A 19,259-nucleotide genomic window follows, 5' to 3' on the forward strand; every position below is an offset into this window, starting at 1 on the left:
TATAATTCTACTGGAGAGACCCACAAGGGATTCATTCAACCTGGACTATAATTTATTTATTTATTTATTTACTACAAAGCCAATAATCACGATATTTTTTACAACGATTATGGTATACATACATTTGAATAGATTTGTACTTTTGTTAATTACATTTTTGAAGTTTGTTAGAACTCTTTCCATAAATTTATTGTTGTGGCAATCTTATCAGGTAAAAAAATTATTAGATCATTCAATTAACTAATTGAATGCCGTTTTGATTGTTACGAACTAGCATAAATGTGTGGCATATTTCCTAACATATTCCCATGGCGTATTGGATGTTAATTATATCTGTCCATTTGAAAAGTGGGGCCATTTTTCATGCAATCTAGTACTTGATGATTTGATTTGTTGTATTTGATCATGGAGTAATAATTTAAGTCTCAAAGTCGGAAGTAACTTATTTTTATACTTTTTCTGTTAGTTTTCAAGATGTAAATATTTACAGTAGCACAAATTTTACACTTACATGGTAAAGAAACATTTGTCTTAACCGTTAAAAGAACTTTAAAGTCAATATAAAACACAATCGAGCCAAATATACTTCTTTCTGCAAATCTGATGATATCCCCTTTTTCTATTCCAGGTGTAGAATATTGTTTGAGAGAAAAAAAAATGAACAAAGCCGGATTAGAATCAGATCATGATTATTGCCGACTGTGGCTGCGAATTTCGCAATATAAATCAGATTTAGCAAAATACAGAAAAGAAAAACAAAAAACAGATTCGAGATAACACTAATCAAAGTGTGGATAATGATTGTATTACTAAATTCATCAGTTTATATAAACCCTTAATATTTCCCACAGTATAAAGTATTTTTTTTTCTGGGTATGGTCAGCTCACTATAATTAGAAATATAATTCCAAAAATGCCTTCTTTATCTGATTTGGATTATGAGAACCCTGTCAAGATTGCTTCGACTCAAATAGAAACTGTGGCTATCATCGGTGGTGGAGCATCTGGAGCAATTATTCTAGACACTTTGTTAAAAGAACCATCAAACATCAAAAAAATAGTTGTATTTGAAAGACAAAAGAAATTAGGCGGTATTTGGCTCTTTAATAAAGACATTAGATCGACTCCTAATGATCTCATCAAATCGGGTAGTTATAATTTGGAGAATGATCCACAATTGCCTAATCCATTCCATAAGCAACAAGAAAAAGCTAAGAAAATTTTATTACCTAAAAACACACAAGAAAGGTTTATTGAAACCCCAAGTTATTATGGAATCACCACCAACATCATTGAAAAAATGATGACATACAGTGACGTCAATAAATGGGATGTTGAAGGAGATGCAGAAACAAGGAAATATGTTGAAGGAAGCATTGTTCAAGACTATATTGAGAAATATTTTGATAAAAATTTGAATGATCCTAGAACCGAATTGAGGTTAAATTCAACTGTTGAAGATGTTGAAAGGATTACACGTGATGATAACAGTAATGGAAGTGACAAAATACCATATCGATTCAAATTAACCGTTCGTAATCCTCAAGATGATGATCATGATGTATGGTATCAAGAAGAGTTTGATACCGTCGTGATAGCTACTGGTCATTACCATGTCCCTTTTATACCTCATGTTCCAGGTTTGAAAACGGTTCAAGAAAAATATCCCCTGAAGATACAACATGCTAAATTTTATAGAGACTCCTCATCTTATAAAAATAAAACTGTTGTTGTTGTTGGGTCTCGTGCTTCAGGTGCGGACTTGACCAAATTCATTGCTAGAGAAGACGGCACTACAGTTTATCAATCTGTCAGAAATTTTGACAACACTAAGTTTGTCACTCAGAAAACCAATGTTGTTAAAAAGCCACAAATTGAAAAGTTTGAGTTTAGTGAAGGAAGTATTAAAATTGTCTTTGAAGACGGTACATTGTTGGAGAATCCAGATTATGTGATTTACTGTACTGGCTATTTGTTTTCATACCCATATTTGAATCGATTGACAAATAACCAGATCACAGAAGGTATAACTATTCCAAACTTGTACCAACATACATTCTTGATCAATGAACCATTAATTACAATAATTGGTGTTCCCATTGATGGTATTTCCTTCAGAGTGTTTGAGTATCAAGCTGTTTTGCTAGCAAGATATTTGACTGGAAAAATTAGTTTACCTCCAAGATCAAAGCAAAGTGAGTGGGTAAATAAGAGATATGAGGACAAAAAGAACACAAGAGCATATCACACCATAGGTGTATTGGATGCTTTTAATTATTCCAATGATTTGATTAAATTAGGTGAAGTTCTGGATAAAGTAGAAGTGGGTAGAAAATTTCCAATTTTGAGCTCTGACGATATTTTGCTTTACAAGGAGGCGGGGGAAAAGTTGAAGAAATTCTGGGATGAAAGATAGACTTTGTATTTGATATGTATATTTGAAAAATATGATTTGTATTATGGTTTAACAATAGTATGAATGTATGATGAAGCAAAAAAAAATTAGCATTGCCTGGTTTCGATCCAGGGACTTCGAGGTTATGAGCCTCGCACGCTTCCACTGCGTCACAATGCTTATTTGTTGGTAGAAAAAACTATTTACTTTTACACACCAATATATGCATAATTATGCAACTTCGTTGTTTTGTATTGGTGTGGTACATAGCTATGCCGTTGAGCAATTTCATAAAATTTGCACAACCATTCTGGATATTTTGGATTACTTTTGAGCCTTTCAACTGCTTAGGCGTTACTATGTAAATATTAATTTTTTATAAGGACGTAAACTAGCAAATCTCTATTTGCACTCTCTACATCTGTGACCCCATAGAATCAACACTATTGTCAAAACAACTGTGATACCTGTTTAATGTCAATTGATTTGTTTGACTATTACAGAAGTATAAACTGGTAGCTGGTGGTGTTAATCAATGATTCAAGGTAAAAAATATCCAAAGAGTAGAAGAGACAAAAAAAAGTAATACCAAACAGTAAACACATTTCGTGAGTCACTTTTTTTTCTTTACTCAATTTAAAGGTTAACGTTAATATTTCATTCATCTGTTAAGCCAATATGAATGATACTGAAGATACTATATACATTCCGATTCCACACTATCCACCATTCAAGCTTCGATCATCTTTAATTGATAAAGATCCCGTGATATGGGTGCATTTACTTGAAGCTTATATTCATCTTATGACAGTTTTACTTGACCCAGAGACCCCAAAATTAAATGTTAAATCACAACAACAATTGCAATTATTCTTGAAAATATTCTTATTTGAAACATGTGAAGAAGAAACCAAAATTTTTTCTTTGGGTGCCATCAACCCTGATATTAAAAAGAATACCAGCATTTTAAATGCATACGTTTTCCAATTGATTAAAAAGTATAGTTTTGTCAAATTGAACTTAACTGGAGAAGCAATATGGAATTTCACAAAGATTCATGCCCCAAAAAACATCAGTACTGTAAGAGGATTAATTGATGGTACTTTTAAATCTGAGTTTAACGACAATAAAAAATCGGGGAATATATCTTCTATTTCACCAGTACAAAAACACTTGGACTTGATTGTAACTAATGGAAAATTTACTAAAACTGAAGATCTTGTGATATTATCTATGTTATTAGGACAAAACACTACTAGAACAAGCACATTTTCTATGGGATCCAACAAAAGTATCAACAAGAAGCGAAATCGATCATTGCCCTTTGCAGAAAATTTTGTCAATGTCCAATGGATAGAGTTATTAGAAAAGGGGTATGCCAACGGCAAAAGTGTCAATGCTGATATTATAAAAGATATTATGATTATATCTATCATTTCACTATCTGCAGAGAAATTGGCTACATTGACGATGAATTTGGGAATCACTTCAATTGCTGCATTTAATGTTTGTCCGTTGTTCAGTTCAATCATTATTTCTGAACCATATAAGGAATTGATTCCCAATTTGGAAAAAAAGTTACCATTTTTGAGAAACATAGATATCGATGATGATAACGGTTATGAAGACGATGATTTGGATGGTTACGAAGATAATATAGAAGGGATTTCAATACTAGTTGATTTGTGGCCCAATATGACAGAAAGAAAAGCCAAGATTATACTCAAGCAACATAATGGTGATGTAGAACACGTTACAAATCTATTATTAGAGAATCCTGAATTGATTGACAAGATTGAAATGCCGAAAAAGACCAACAACGGTACAGCTTCCACTAGCAATAATACTAAAACTTTTACTGGGTCGTATAAGATTTTTTCAGGGAAAAAGAAGGGAAGTCTAAACAATAATACAAAGCTTAATGCGCCTAGTGCTGATTTGAAAAAGAAAACATTAGAATCTGCACTTAGATTGATGTATCAGAGTGATGAAGATGAACCTGACGATACTTATGATGATCAAGAAAAAACAACTGGTGTATAGTAATGTTATGATTGAGTATATTGTTAGTAAAATGGATTTGTATATTTGTATTATTGATCCGTAAGGTAGGAAAGCTAAATATCTGCGCGTCTGAAAAACTGTCGTGGTAATTTAAGAATATTTGGTCGACGCAGAACGTCCGGATCCAAGCGAAGAAAAGAGAAAGGAGACAAAGCAAAAAAAAAAATCAAAATACTCAAATTCCAATCAAACTTCTTCAACAAATATCACTTCTCTTTATCCAAATATTTTAGGATCTCTTTCTTTCAATTCAACTTCAAATGATTACGGCAATATTTATTTATGATTCTAAAGGTGACATATTAATATCCAAGTTATACAAGGATGGAATCAAACGTAATATATCGGATGTGTTTAGAATTCAAGTGATTAGTCAAACTTCAACCAATCGAGCCAAAGAATACCGATCACCTGTTTTAACTTTAGGTTCAACGTCATTCATATATATCAAACTGGGGAAAATTTGGATTACTGCTGTTACTAGATCGAATCAAGATTGTTCTTTGATAATGGAATTTCTATATAAATTGGAAGCACTATTACGTACAGTATTGGGACGAGATAAGAAGAAGCAGTTGATGGAATTAACGGATAATTATATAATTAATAATTTTGCATTGTGCTATGAGATATTAAGTGAAGTGTGTGAATTTGGATTCCCAATTAATTTAGATTTGAACTATTTAAAGAAATATATTGATGATATAAATGTTGACGATAGCATTTTCAAGATTGCGCCATTGAAAAGAAGATCAACAATCAATCCATTGTTAGGCAAAAGCATTACCAGCGGTAACACTAACACCACTAGCAATAATAACAACAGTAGTAACAGTTCTTTGAAAAGATCATCAGCAGAGGAAAACATTACATGGAGATCATCAGGAATTAAGTATCGACGCAATGAAATTTTCCTTAATGTGACTGAACGAGTTAATGTGTTGATGAATTCACAATCTGATGTTTTGAATGCGTACGTTGATGGTTCAATACAAATGAAAACACACTTATCGGGTATGCCGTTGTGTAGATTTGGATTCAACGACAATACTATTTTACTTTCCAATGATGAACCACGAGACGGAGCTGTCACTCTTGAAGATTCAAAGTTCCATCAATGTGTTCAATTGAATGTTTTTGAAACTGAAAGAGCTATACAATTTGTCCCACCTGATGGTGAATTCCAATTAATGAGTTATAATTGTAATCTGAACATCAATGTTCCATTTAAGGTATATCCCCAGGTTCAAGAAATTGGTCGAAGTAAATTAATGTACAAGATTCGAATCAAATCGTTTTTCCCGGAAAAATTGCCTGCCACAAACGTTTCATTAAAGATTCCTACACCAAGAGGAGGAACGATTCTTTCCAACCTTTCCAGTTCGATAGGTAAAACGAAATTTCATCCTGAGGACAATCTGATTTCATGGAAATGTAACAAGTTTTTCGGGGAACAAGAACATGTTCTTACTGCGGAAATTGAGGTTAATCTGAGTTCAGATGAACTATTATATTGGACTCGACCTCCTATAAAATTAGATTTCTTTTTGGATATGTTTTCAAGTTCTGGATTAACAGTAAAGTTTTTAAGAGTTCAAGAAAAGAATAATTATAGAACAGTGAAATGGGTTAAATATGGCACTCAATCTGGATCCTATGAAATAAGGTATTGATTGTTTTAAGTTATTTTTCTATTTGTTATAGTAGTAAATACAAAAATAAACTTAGTACATATATAACAAAGAATAAATGACTGCCAAATTCCTTTGTTTTTTTTTTTTCTTTGTCTTTCCTTCTTTTGTTAGTCTATGCTATATCTTTTTGGAATTTTGGTCTCAATGTGGTGGAACGTGCAAATTAGATGAATAGAAATCCTCGAGTTAGAAAGAAGAAATAGAAGCAAAAAAAAAAAAAATTCTATTCATCTCATCCCCATAGAACAAATAGTACAACACATACAACAAAGCAAACTAATATGAGGGACTTGATTGTATTGGGGGGTTCATCTCATCCTAATTTGACTAAATCAATATGTCGAAGCTTGACACTAGAACAAGGTCTTGTGGATTCTCGTAAATTTTCCAATGGTGAAATATCAATTGAAGTTAAGAATAGTGTTCGAGAAAAAGATGTCTTTATTATTCAAAGTGGATGTGGGCATGTTAATGATAATTTTTTGGAGCTCTTGATCACTATAGCTGCATGTAAAACTGCAAGTGCCAAAAGAGTGACTGCGGTTTTACCATTGTTTCCTTATTCAAGACAACCAGATATACCTTATCTTGCTAATGCAACTGGTGCACCAAGCATTAGTACCAAAAAGGAGGAATACACTTTTGAAAGTGCGCCTGCAACTCCAAATCCATTATCAAAATCAAGTAGTGAAAAATCGTTTCTTTCCCTGGCATCGTCGTCGATAGTATCGGAAAACAAAGCAGCAACCACAGGTGTAAACAACATTAGTAGTGGCAACAGAATTAAACTGCCAGTTCCAAAGAAATACACTCCAAAATTAATTCACACAAATGCCTCAGCAACAAATTTTTTACCGCAAGTGGACGCTTATGGTAAAACCGAGAGTGGTTATAAACAATGGATCTCTCCAAATGGAACTTTGATAGCCAATTTGTTGACTACTGCTGGCGCTGATAGAGTTATCACTATGGATTTGCATGATCCACAATTTCAAGGATTCTTCAATATCCCCGTGGACAATTTATATTCAAAACCTATTTTGAAACATTACATATTGAATTTCATTCCTAACTATAAAGATTGTGTCATTGTCAGTCCTGATTCAGGTGGTGCCAAAAGAGCAACTGCTATTGCTGATTCCTTAGGTTGTCCATTTGCATTGATTCACAAGGAGAGAAGAGCCAAGTTGCCAAAGAATCCACCTCTGACTTCCATGAGTAATAGTCATAGTCATAATCATTATAATTCTCAACATAAGCCGACAATGGTTGCAACTACCATGTTGGTGGGTGATGTTGCTGGTAAAGTTTGTGTTTTGGTGGATGACTTGGTTGATACCTCGTATACTATTACTAGGGCTGCCAAATTATTGAAAGATCAAGGTGCTGAATATGTGTATGCATTGGTCACACATGGTATTTTTAGTGGTGATGCCATCAACAGAATACAACAAAGTGCTATTGATAAATTAGTCGTTACAAATTCTACGCCACAATCCGAGCATGTGGAGATACTAGGTGATAGAATGGAAGTCTTGGATGTTAGTAGAGTGTTTGCTGAATCTATAAGAAGAATCAATAACGGTGAAAGTGTTAGTATGTTATTTGATCATGGGTGGTAGAGATTGCTGTTAATAAAGTGAATGAGTTAAAAAAGAGGAAAAATCTTTTTGAATGTGATTTATTAAGTGTTATAGCTTGAAACGTATGAATAAATGTCAAACTTGTTGAACTATAGTTTGCAACTAGAGGAGGGGTTTTGCAACACATATAATGTTAATTGCACAGTGTAGAAATAAATTGTGGAGAACAGAACAGGGGAAAATCATCAAAGTTGAAATAATAATAACAAAGGAGGGGGGAAGTAGAGACTGGGGTAGACGAAGTAGACCAAACGCGTTCCCCGGAAAAGTACGGGCATTACCAAGAGTTTGTTGGTTTCTTCTTCAATGACACAATAGTTCCGCTGTTACGATCCGCTTTTGAAATTAAAACGGCATGAACTTGCTACCAAGGAGTAGTCAGATCTTCAACTTCTCTTGGAATAAAAACAATAACCATTACAGGCGAAATACTATATTGTTCCGGTTTTCTGTTAGTTACCCAAAAAATTCTTGGACTACTGGTCAATCCATTGTTTGTAAGGCTCTTTGATTTGTAGTTATAAGTGAATAACCTTCAGCTATCCCCTTTCTTCCATTCAAAGAGATGGGTCTCCAAAATTTATGACGACGAAACTGTAAATTAATTAAAAATATCATCATCAAAAGAGAAAGAGATGACGATTTAAACTAAATCCACCTTTAAAAAAAAAAATAGAATCTTTGCACATTTTGTGGGGAAATTGGACATAAATGGCATTAACAAAATAGTAATTGTTTAGGTTTCTAGCGTTTAAAGTTGTGCTATTATACAACCTGGTACGCCTTGAGGCATTTTGTTGTGTGAGTTGAAACTAGTTCGTGAAGAAAGAAACAACAGCTTTCAATGTTCTATTGCCTTTCAGTTTTCTCAATTTCGCCAAGCGGCATTTTCCCCAATTAGTTATGCCACAATTATTACAAAAGGTTTATTACATGAATTCCTGAAAGCAAAGATTTAAACGATTTTCTAATTCTTTTTCTTTTCTTTTTTTTATTTCTTCTTTGGTGGGGGGAGGAGGAGGGGGGAATGAGAGAGAAATCTTTTGGCGCTATTTCTTTAGCAACTAAATCAACGCGATGTCAATCTGGATAGTGTACCGTAGTAGAGTTTGGCTTTTCTATTTTGAATGACAATTTGTTGACCATTTAATTAATGGTGCTTGTTATTGTTATGGTAATTGCTTATTCGGGACTGGTTTCATAAAGTAGTCACACTTTCTGACAATGGTTGGATCCCCGTCGTTTGAATGGTCAGTGTTTGAATTATAATCGTCACTCAGTAGTTACAGGTCACACCCAACGGTTTGCGGGATTATATTTTTTTTTAGCGTTTCCGTTTAAGAAAGGTGTGAGTTAAACTTCGCTTTGGTTAGTTGTTTTGAGAAACACAACTTTTTTTTTTGTTGGTTGATCCAAAACTATAATAATAATTGAGTGGACACGTAGATACACATATACATTGTGGACTAGTGGAAAGGCAAAACTAGTAAGAGCACAAACATCCATACAAGAAAAGAGAACCTTCCATTGAATAGCAACAAGATTCTTTAAAATGAAATTGTTGGGGTAAAAGGGGAAGGAAATATTGGTTTTGCTCTCAATGTTCCTTGAAATGATCAAACGGAATGTGAATGCAACCCTTCAACGTAACTTTTACTGAAAATACAAGAGTAATGTTATTTATTTCAAAACGAGGCTTCATTTTACTCATTGCTCGTGTTGTTGTTACTTTAAAAATTTACCGAATGCAAACCTTTGAATGTTGACAGGTTCTACATCCAGACTTTGCACCTTTTACCATATCTTTTGTTGCTTCTCGGGGCACCATATCCCGTTTCTGTTATCTTTCTACTTTTAATTTACTATTCGTTATCTTTTCTTTAACTATTTAATTGTAAAAATTCTAGAGTTTACTCGATCGACACGGTCTTGGTGTATTTGATAAATTAGAATTTTTCAGATTTTTCAAAATGAATTTGTCTTTTTGCACGCTCTTCATCACCGCTACTACTAAAAAAAACAATTTAAAATAAAAAAAGTCCGTAAAGCACCGAAATGTGGGACACCTTATGCCTATAACTATATTTGGGTAGCATTTAACTATATGCAGTATTCTGAGGTATTTATTGATTCGAGACAATTGGGACTAGAGAGAAAAAATGCCACATAGAGTATGCATGCACTAAAAAAACCTCTCTTAGTAGTTCTGAAAACTACCAAGTGTTCCTGGAACAAGAGGGGAGTATAGAATGGCACAATCGTGGATTGTTATTTTTGTATACTGTGTATTATTATTTGGTTGTCTTCCTTCTTTCCTTTTCCCCCCCACCTTTTTTTTTTCCACTTCTGATTTTTGCCAATGTTATAGCCAAGAAACAATTACTTCAACTATAAATACAATCAAAATTTCCCTACGTCTTGATTGCTCTTTTGCTGGTTGAATTGATTTTTTTTAGTTTTACAATTAAAGTTCATTCGAAAGGTTATTTTTACACTGAGGCTGCTGCTATTACCAGAACTACAACAACTGTCAGTTTCAATTCTGAACAATTTACTATCTTACTGCTCAACCAACACTTTTCTTCCACACTTAGTTGATCAGTTACTAATATCAAGAGTTTTTGCTACAGTGATATACTAAAACATATTTAAAAAAAAAACAATAAGAATTATTTACAAATACTCCCACATACTTAATCATGACTTCTGCATCACTTGAAAACGGAGTTTCTCGTTTAAACATTTACAGAACCACATCAAACACTTCATCCCAAGTTAGTTTGAAACACGACTACATTGACTCCCCCTTTAGTGGTAAAAAGGATCAATTTGATCAGGTTTTGGATGTTTTGGATTCCACTGGTTTTATCCCTGAATCGCTCATTGAATCTGAAGCAAAATGGTTTTACGAATCGTTAGGTATTGATGACGTGTTTTTTGCCAGATCGCTGCCAGAAGATATTGCTTCTCACATTCACGCTTTATATTCCTGTAAAGTGCAAGCTTATTCTAGTTTTGGTGAACAGCCATTGATTTCCTACAAGAGAGAAGCCGAAGATCATGCAGTCTTCTTTGACACTGTTGATGCTGAATCTTATAAGAGAAACCAATTTGAAGAAAGAATTGATGACAAATATATTGACCCTTCAAGCACTACTACCAATAGTTACCGTACTGAATATTTCAGTGCCCCATTGAATTACCAATCTGACCCTATTTTGCTGGGGGTTTACCAACAAAATAAGGAGTTGCGCGACCAATATGTTCGTTTATTTTTTGTTTATAAAAACAATTACACCATACTGGAAGCTGCTGCAAATGAAACCGATTTAGAAAAAATTGGTGACAAGACTTTTTTGAAGATTGCCTCTGATAACACCAAGCAATTGTATACTTCTATTGTCAAGGATGTCATAAATACTACTGGTCCTGTCATCAAACATTTCCCGCTTGAAGACTCTGAAGAATATAGAGTGGTCATTGGTTACAAACAAAAGACTTCTGCTAGATACAATTCAGCTTTGAGTGATTTGGCCAACTACTACAAATTGCAAGTCACCAGAAAGTATGTTGAACAATTTTCTAACGGTGTCACCATAATATCCATGTATGTTACTTCAAAACTGAGAAAATCACCTGTTGACTTGTCAATTTACCAAGTCATCAAAGAAGCTTCGTTGTTGTATTGTATTCCTCACAATTACTTCCACGATAGATTCATTCAAGGTGAATTATCCTTGCAAGAATCAATCTATGCTCAATCAGGTGTTATCTTTGTTACTCATTTTTTGAATCGTTTGGGTCCTGAATATAACAAGCTTTCTTCATTGTTAGATCCTTCCAAATCAATTGAACATGCTGAAGTATTAAACAGTTTAAAGAAGAGATTGAGAGCTGAAACTTACACTCAAGATTACATCAAGGAAGTTTTTGACAACAGAAGAGACATTGTTCGTAAATTATACCGTCAATTTGCTGATGTTCATTACATTAGATCTTCCATGGAAAAGACATTATCCTACCAAAGATTATCCCAAATTACCCCGGTTGGATCTGAAGAAGAATTTGAGCAATTGTTGAGCAGAGAATGTTCTCAAAATGAGCATCATGCTATTGTCTTGAGAGCTTTGTACACTTTCAACAAATCCATCTTGAAAACCAATTTCTATACATCAACCAAAGTTGCTTTATCATTCAGATTGAACCCATCATTTTTACCAGAATCTGAATATCCTGAACGTCCATATGGAATGTTTTTCGTTGTTGGTTCTGATTTCAGAGGGTTCCACATTAGATTTAGAGATATTGCCCGTGGTGGTATTAGAATTGTTAGATCAAGATCTTTGGATGCTTATAATGTCAATGCTCGTAACTTGTTTGACGAAAACTACAACTTGGCCAACACTCAACAACGTAAGAACAAGGATATTCCAGAAGGTGGTTCCAAAGGTGTTATTTTGTTGGATCCAGGTGCAGCTCAAGAGCGCCCACAAGCTTGCTTCGAAAAGTATATTGATGCTTTAATCGATTTGCTTTTGAAACAAAATATTCCAGGTGTCAAGGACAACTATGTTGATTTGTATGCCAAGCCAGAAATCTTGTTCTTGGGTCCAGATGAAGGTACTGCTGGTTACGTTGACTGGGCCACATTACACGCCAGAGAAAGAGGAGCACCTTGGTGGAAGTCTTTCTTGACTGGTAAATCTCCTGAATTAGGGGGTATTCCTCATGATGAATATGGTATGACAACATTGTCTGTGCGTGCTTATGTCAACAAAATCTATGAAAAATTGGACATTGACGATGCAAAGATCCGTAAATTCCAAACTGGTGGTCCTGATGGGGATTTGGGATCCAACGAAATTTTGTTATCAAGAAAGGAAAACTATGTTGGTATAGTTGATGGATCCGGTGTTATTTGTGACCCTCAAGGTTTGGATAAACAAGAGTTGATTAGATTGGCCAAAGAAAGAAAGATGATTGAACATTATGACAAAACTAAATTGTCTCCACAAGGTTATGTTGTGTTGGTTGATGATATGGATGTCAAATTACCAAGTGGAGAAGTTGTCACCAGTGGTGTTGCCTTTAGAAATACATTCCACTTGAAATTGAAGCAACAATTTGGAGTTGATGGTGTCGATCTTTTTGTTCCATGTGGTGGTAGACCAGCTGCAATTGATACCAACAATGTTCATGACTTGATTGACGAAAAGACTGGTAAATCAGTTGTTCCATACTTTGTCGAAGGTGCTAACTTGTTTATAACTCAATCAGCAAAATTAATTTTAGAAAAAGCTGGTATTGTTATTTTTAAGGATGCTTCTACTAACAAAGGTGGTGTTACTTCTTCATCTTTAGAAGTGTTGGCTTCTTTGTCTTTTGACGATAAAGGATTCTTGGAAAACATGTGTGTTGATCCTGAGACCAAAGCCAAACCACAATTCTACCAAGATTATGTCAAGGATGTTCAAAAAATCATTGTTGGTAATGCTGATTCCGAGTTTGAAGCCTTGTGGAAATTGAAGGCTGAAACTGGTACTCCATTCACTATATTGTCCGATAAATTGAGTGTTGCCATTAACAAATTGGGAGATGAGTTGGCCAACTCCAAGGAATTATGGAACGATGATATTGAATTTAGAAATGCTGTATTGTTGGATTCATTGCCACCTTTGTTGTTAGAAAAAGTTGGTATTGAAAATGTGTTATCTAGAGTTCCTGAAGCTTATTTGAAAGCTATTTTTGCCACTCATTTAGCTTCAAAGTTTGTTTACTCTAGAGGAATCGATTCTAATCCTGCTAAATTTTTGGAATTTATCAGTTCTATTAGAAAGGATTTTATTCAAAAGGGATTGCTCAAGTATTAGAAGGTTGTTTCAAATACGTTTAGAGATTTATCTATAATTATGAGAAAATGCTTGATTTTCAAAAATTCTATTTATAATTATTTATTTAAAGTTTGCTTGTTTTTCTAGTTCAATTCGGTTTGCTTTTTTCATTCATATATTATATGTGTTTATGTTTATTTTCCTAAATAAAAGAATATTAAAAGTTTCTGTGAATTTGTAAACTATTCCTTGTAAGTTTCTCTGTGATTTCAGCTATCATGTTTAGTGAAAAGAAAAGCCTGACCCATCAAATCATGATGAAAGGATCTCTATTTTTTTCTAAATCTTATTGGTTTGTCGATTGTGGAGAAGATGAAGACTCTTCAATTTCTTTTCTTGCTTGAACTTCGTCATTAATTCTTGATGTCACGTAATCTCCTATCAATGCAAATCCAATTGTTGAAAACCCAACATAATATCTGACCTTTGATGGAAGAGCCATCCATCTAGCATACAACCCCATTGTAGCCGTAATGTTTAAAGAGATGAAGAAGAAACATAAAAACTTGATTTTCCTTTGCGATTTTTTTTCATTGTTTGTTTTCTTCTCTATTCAATGTTTTGTATTCTTTTTTTCTTGGGTAGAAATTCCTGTTGCAAATCAACCTCATCTCCTATACATCTATCATGGAAACACTACCACACAGTAAAAGAATAGAAATTGTGAAAACTACCCTCCCACCATGTTGTTTACGAATCCATCCTCAGGATACCTCAAAAATATTCATTGGAACTTATAAATTAGAAGATGATGGATCTCGACATGGCTCATTAGATTACTATAGCTTTCTTGACAACAAATTATCATTAATATCCAGTACTGCTACTTTAGGAGCAATACTAGATATTAAATTTAATCCATCTGATCCACAAATGTTGGTCTCTGCCCATTCAAATGGTCATTTGTTAATATGGAAGTTTGACAATAATACATTGGAATTATCTCACGACGCAAACGTCCATGAAGATACATTGATAACGTCAATTTTTTTCAACCCTAATAAAGACAGCAATGGTTCTGTGATTTTGCTTACTTTCACTGATGGTTACCTGGGTCTATTTGATTTGGAGAAATTAGAGATTGATTACTTTGATACTTGTCATGAATTAGAATGTTGGACTGGTTCATTTGGTGAAATTGGTCAATTATCTAATGTCGTATACACTGGTGGTGATGATTCCCAATTGATTGCTCATGACTTACGAACTAAACAACAAATATGGACCTTGCGTCGAGGTCATGATGCTGGGATTGTGTCAATTTTATCACCCAATGATAACTGGAACAAAACCAGTCCGAATACCTTATGGACTGGTTCATATGATGATAATTTAAGGGTTTGGGATTTGCGAGTAATTGATAAATCAAATCCAAGCTTGATTTCTGGGTACATACCTAAAATTATTTCCCAAGAAAACTTGGGTGGTGGGGTATGGAGATTGATTCCAAGTCCTGTTGATAATAGATTGCTCAGTTGTTGTATGTATGATGGTGCCAGAATAATCGATGCTAACCTGGATAGTTTTACAGTTACTCGTTATTTTAAACAAGATCATCAGAGTATGTGTTATGGGGGCGATTGGTCATCCGATGGGAAGTTCATTGCAACGTGTTCGTTTTACGATAATGTTGTGCAAGTGTGGTCACCTGATCAATGTGTATAATAATATAAACAGTCTTTATATACCTTTTTTTTAGCCTTTTCAAGGACACTCTCATGCATACAAACTCAAATCAAGTGGCACCGAGGAGCCTCTACCACTTGGGTACAACTTCTCCTTTTCACCTCTCTCACCAAATCTTCTTGGATTGGGTAATGCGTTAGCATTAACAAATTTGAATCTCTTGTCATCGATTACCAATTTCTCTGGTTTGGAATCTCCATTACTTGCATTTCGAGGGTTTATCGTGTAAGCCAGTGCAGAAATTTTTCTCAAGTTTGTTCCTGCATTTTGTCTCAAGTCTAAATCGTTGAAATTAGAAGAAGAAACTCTTGATGTCGAGCTTGAGGATTTGTATTCTGATCCTGTAGTTTGTGTTGGTGGTGGGGGTGGAGGTGCAGCTTTTTTGGTTCTGGGTGGTGGGGGTGCAGAACTTGATGGCAAAGGCGGTGGCGAAGGTGGGTCGTTGCTTGGTATGTCCGTTGACACTGAAGATGCGTTATTTTGAGTAGATTCTGAAGTTGGTAATGTTGGAGGTATGGTATTTGGTATTGCTGGCGGAGCAGGTGGGGCCGGTGGAACAACACTAGGTACACTTGGTGGTGGTGGTGCAATTGGTGGTGCGTCCTTGACAGAATTCGAAGCAGATGCATGAGGTGGACCACTTGGTGGTACCGGTGGCACATTTTGTGGAATTGGTGGGGCAGTTGGTGTCTGATTTTCCTGCTTTTTATGATGCGAGAATGGATTAAAACTCATATGATGTTTTCCGGCACTCGAGGATTTACCAGTGTTGCTAGTTGCATTACTTAAAGAAACTGGTTTTGTATCTGGTGTTTGTTTCGATGATATCTCTGACAGAGGCTCCGGTGTGTCTTCGTTTCTGGTGGTATAGCTCTTATTGCTTCCATCCACGACAAATTTATCATCCCTCTTCGCATTAATTTGAGCTAAAAATGGTAATGATCCTCCAGCTGCAGGTGGTGCAATACTGCTTGAATTGGTCTTGGGTGTACCTTTCTCCTCTTTTGAAGTCCCCATTGCTGGTAGCGGAGGTGCAATTGGAGGCGCTGGCGGTGCCGGCGGTGCTGGCGGTGCTGGTGGAATGTTTGGTACGCGTGACGCATTTGATGACGAACTCTTTGCAATTGAAGGAGGTAATGATCCAGGCACCGATGGACTAGCTGCGGAATTAGAACTTTGTGCTGAGCTTATGACATTTTTATCATCTCTTTTAGCATTTATTTCAGATAAAAATGGCAACCCTCCTGATGGAAGTGGGGGTGCAGTTGGAACCTTTCCTTCGTTTCGGTTTTGTAATTCTTCTGGCACTGTTGGTGCTGGTGGTGCTGGTGGCGGTGGTGGTGGGATGCTGTTTGGCAAAGGGGGCGCAGATGTTGGTACTGGTGGTGGACCACTTGGCAATGGTGGAGGTTTTGATGAAGGTTCTTGTGCAATATTGCTATTTTGAGATGAATTCCTTATATGTGAGGACTTTTTAGGTCTCGTTGGTGGCACTTTTGGGGGAGTACGTTTTTGAATCGTAGGTGGTGGTGGCGCTTGCGACGGGATTGGAGGTGCCACTGGTGGAACTGGTGGTGGCAAGTTACTAGGTTCTTGAGTGGAGACTGAAGCTGACGTTTCAGTTTTTGTTGGTCTGGGTGGTACCTGTGCAGTGTTAAGCGTTGGGATTTTGGGAGCTGATGAAGGCACAATTCCAGACCTATTGTCTACATGTTTCAACTTGGGTATACCTCTGGCAAATATATCGCCCAATTGTGGGACAGCAGGTGCTGAGGGTAAAGAATTTGTCGCTCCTGAACTATTTGCCAGTGCTTGAGGGGGAGCTGCCGATACAGATACTTTAGAATCGATCATGGGCTTGGATTTATCGACGGTGGTTGCTTTCTTTAATCTCGCACCTTTTCTAATATCTCCCAACAATGCATCTCTACCTGGTGGCATCGATGGAGGAGGACCTGGTGGTAAATTTCCTAAGCCTGATGGTGGAGGTGGTGGAGGAGGAGGTGGTGGTGGTGGTGCAGCCATTGCTATTTCTAATGTTTCAAATCAATGAAGAAGTACGTAATAGTCAAAGGGAAAAAAATCTACGTTGAACTGGAACTTAGTTTCGGTGATATGCTTTAAAACTGTTTTTGTGTAATGGCACGACTCCTTTCTATATTTGCTACGATGTATATACATACAAAAGCTGTACATTAATACTGATAGAACATTTAAGTTATAGGTTCATTATTTTACACCCCATGATAAATTATCGTATCCAAATAACCATGGTCCAATGGTATGTCTAACAACTATCATTGTCACGCCAATAACAAATTGAACGACCAAAATAGATATACATAATTGGTCTTCTCGTAAAGGTCCTACCCACACCAACGTAAGATTGATTATGGTCATATTGGAAAATCTAACAATCTGATTCAGTTTGGAACCCCTTTCCACTTTTATGAGCTTGAAAAAACTGAGAGTTTCTAAAATCGCCAAGTTTAGACGGCTTGCTTTCTTTAATTCTGCAAAACTGGGATGCATCAAACCATCCTCAATACTAAATCTGGGTAATCTGTGTCTTGGACAGGGCAAGATGTGAAACAACTGAGGAACTGAATACACAAAATTGATTATTTGAGGTAACAAAAATATCAAAAGAGTTTTGGAAAAATGACCTATAATACCAACAATAGCAAATACCATGCCACTGAAATAACAATACGTATCACCAACAAATACTCTTGCAGGGAACCAGTTGTATTGCAATAAAGCCAATGACACTCCGACAAAAGGAATTATAAATACAACAGAAAACATGTGTGAATCATGAGCTGCTTGTGATATTCCCGGTGAAAAAAGATAGCAGAAATCATTAATTAAAAATATGGCTGCTAAAACTAATGATTGTCCAACCTCCAAACCGTTAACGCCTGCAAGAATATTGATTGAATTCGGTGAGAAAATTGAAATAGCCGACATGTATACGTAGTAGAAAATTCCCAAATCAATCAACTTCGGTGAACTGTCAGGAACAACATAGTCTGTTTGTAAAGTTCTAAATGAAAGCCCAGTGATACTTGTGACCAAATGGTTACTATACTTTATAAAAAAATTTATAGTATTAATTAGAGCGTAGCCTCCAGGGAATTCAGTGACAAACTTGGGGATCACGACTGAAGTTACACTAAAGTCGACGTAGTATACAATCAATAAGGGCAATGATGCAACTGCAGGTAAGAAAAACTTGTGACGCCACCTGATATCAAACAAGTCGTCTAGTAATCCCAACAATGTGGTACTCTGTAAACACAACAAGGCACTCAAGTATTCTGCCAACTTATTGTGGGGAAATAACCTGTTGTCGGCAAGCGATTGATATTGAGACAAGTAATTTTTAGTTATCACCTCGTCGTTGGACATTGATCCAAAAGAAACAAGGTATTTGAAAAAAATAAATGGGATAAGACCAAACATAAGAAACATATATGTAGTTGACGCCACTAGCCCCATTGTTTCGGGTATTTCTGACACCGGTGGTGGTTTAGATAAATCTTTCCCTTTGAGCCCGATCTTGACAAAACTTGGGCTAACTTTCGGTATTACCAGTAAGGTTGCCACGTAACCTATACACCCAAATGAAATCAGTGTACGTATTGGGTTATTGGGTGTGATTGCCGCTATTGCTGCAACTACTATTGCAAGTTTCAAAAGCCTTGCTAGCATGGAACTTAGTTATTGAAGATGTAAATGATTAGAAGGTCAAAGGATAGTCAATCTGAAAAATAGAAAAAAAAACGTTTCGAAAAATTGCGTGAAAACGAAAACTTGAAAATAAACAAAAGTATACGCGAGTTGGACAAACTATAAGTGTGACGAGAACCCACAATGTGCTGAA

General features: G+C 35.6%; 10 protein-coding genes and 1 non-coding gene across 11 annotated transcripts; 6 read left to right on the top strand and 5 right to left on the bottom strand. All coding sequences in view use genetic code 12, as the record gives it.

Moving 5' to 3' along the window:
* Positions 1–913: 913 nt before the first annotated feature.
* CAALFM_C207840WA (uncharacterized protein) lies at positions 914–2,416 on the top strand (the record flags this gene model as incomplete). Its single annotated transcript, XM_710944.2, has 1 exon — positions 914–2,416. One exon carries the CDS (start codon positions 914–916, stop codon positions 2,414–2,416), a length of 1,503 nt encoding a protein of 500 aa, XP_716037.2.
* Positions 2,417–2,503: 87 nt separating this feature from the next.
* Positions 2,504–2,575, bottom strand: tM(CAU)2. The gene has a single exon. It is a non-coding gene; the product is annotated as a tRNA-Met (tRNA).
* A 498-nt stretch (positions 2,576–3,073) lies between these two features.
* CAALFM_C207860WA (uncharacterized protein) lies at positions 3,074–4,438 on the top strand (the record flags this gene model as incomplete). Its single annotated transcript, XM_710943.2, has 1 exon — positions 3,074–4,438. The coding sequence occupies one exon, from the start codon at positions 3,074–3,076 to the stop codon at positions 4,436–4,438; it is 1,365 nt and encodes a 454-aa protein (XP_716036.2).
* CAALFM_C207870CA (uncharacterized protein) lies at positions 3,451–3,993 on the bottom strand (the record flags this gene model as incomplete). The annotated part of the gene is made up of 1 exon (XM_710942.2): positions 3,451–3,993. One exon carries the CDS (start codon positions 3,991–3,993, stop codon positions 3,451–3,453), a length of 543 nt encoding a protein of 180 aa, XP_716035.1.
* A 281-nt stretch (positions 4,439–4,719) lies between the features above and the next one.
* On the top strand, positions 4,720–6,132 carry APM4 (Apm4p; the record flags this gene model as incomplete). Its single annotated transcript, XM_710941.2, has 1 exon — positions 4,720–6,132. The coding sequence occupies one exon, from the start codon at positions 4,720–4,722 to the stop codon at positions 6,130–6,132; it is 1,413 nt and encodes a 470-aa protein (XP_716034.1).
* A 302-nt stretch (positions 6,133–6,434) lies between these two features.
* Positions 6,435–7,775, top strand: PRS5 (ribose phosphate diphosphokinase subunit; the record flags this gene model as incomplete). Its single annotated transcript, XM_710940.2, has 1 exon — positions 6,435–7,775. The coding sequence occupies one exon, from the start codon at positions 6,435–6,437 to the stop codon at positions 7,773–7,775; it is 1,341 nt and encodes a 446-aa protein (XP_716033.1).
* Positions 7,776–10,495: 2,720 nt separating this feature from the next.
* On the top strand, positions 10,496–13,666 carry GDH2 (glutamate dehydrogenase (NAD(+)); the record flags this gene model as incomplete). Its single annotated transcript, XM_710939.2, has 1 exon — positions 10,496–13,666. One exon carries the CDS (start codon positions 10,496–10,498, stop codon positions 13,664–13,666), a length of 3,171 nt encoding a protein of 1,056 aa, XP_716032.2.
* A 307-nt stretch (positions 13,667–13,973) lies between these two features.
* On the bottom strand, positions 13,974–14,150 carry CAALFM_C207910CA (uncharacterized protein; the record flags this gene model as incomplete). Its single annotated transcript, XM_019475255.1, has 1 exon — positions 13,974–14,150. One exon carries the CDS (start codon positions 14,148–14,150, stop codon positions 13,974–13,976), a length of 177 nt encoding a protein of 58 aa, XP_019330800.1.
* A 164-nt stretch (positions 14,151–14,314) lies between these two features.
* Positions 14,315–15,352, top strand: CAALFM_C207920WA (diphthamide synthase; the record flags this gene model as incomplete). Its single annotated transcript, XM_710938.2, has 1 exon — positions 14,315–15,352. The coding sequence occupies one exon, from the start codon at positions 14,315–14,317 to the stop codon at positions 15,350–15,352; it is 1,038 nt and encodes a 345-aa protein (XP_716031.2).
* Positions 15,353–15,403: 51 nt separating this feature from the next.
* Positions 15,404–17,398, bottom strand: VRP1 (Vrp1p; the record flags this gene model as incomplete). Its single annotated transcript, XM_710937.2, has 1 exon — positions 15,404–17,398. The coding sequence occupies one exon, from the start codon at positions 17,396–17,398 to the stop codon at positions 15,404–15,406; it is 1,995 nt and encodes a 664-aa protein (XP_716030.2).
* A 204-nt stretch (positions 17,399–17,602) lies between these two features.
* On the bottom strand, positions 17,603–19,087 carry ALG7 (UDP-N-acetylglucosamine--dolichyl-phosphate N-acetylglucosaminephosphotransferase; the record flags this gene model as incomplete). Its single annotated transcript, XM_710935.2, has 1 exon — positions 17,603–19,087. One exon carries the CDS (start codon positions 19,085–19,087, stop codon positions 17,603–17,605), a length of 1,485 nt encoding a protein of 494 aa, XP_716028.2.
* Between the last annotated feature and the right edge of the window lie 172 nt (positions 19,088–19,259).

This window comes from Candida albicans, chromosome 2 (assembly GCF_000182965.3).
Source record: "Candida albicans SC5314 chromosome 2, complete sequence".
In the NCBI taxonomy this organism is placed as follows: Eukaryota; Fungi; Ascomycota; class Pichiomycetes; order Serinales; family Debaryomycetaceae; genus Candida; species Candida albicans.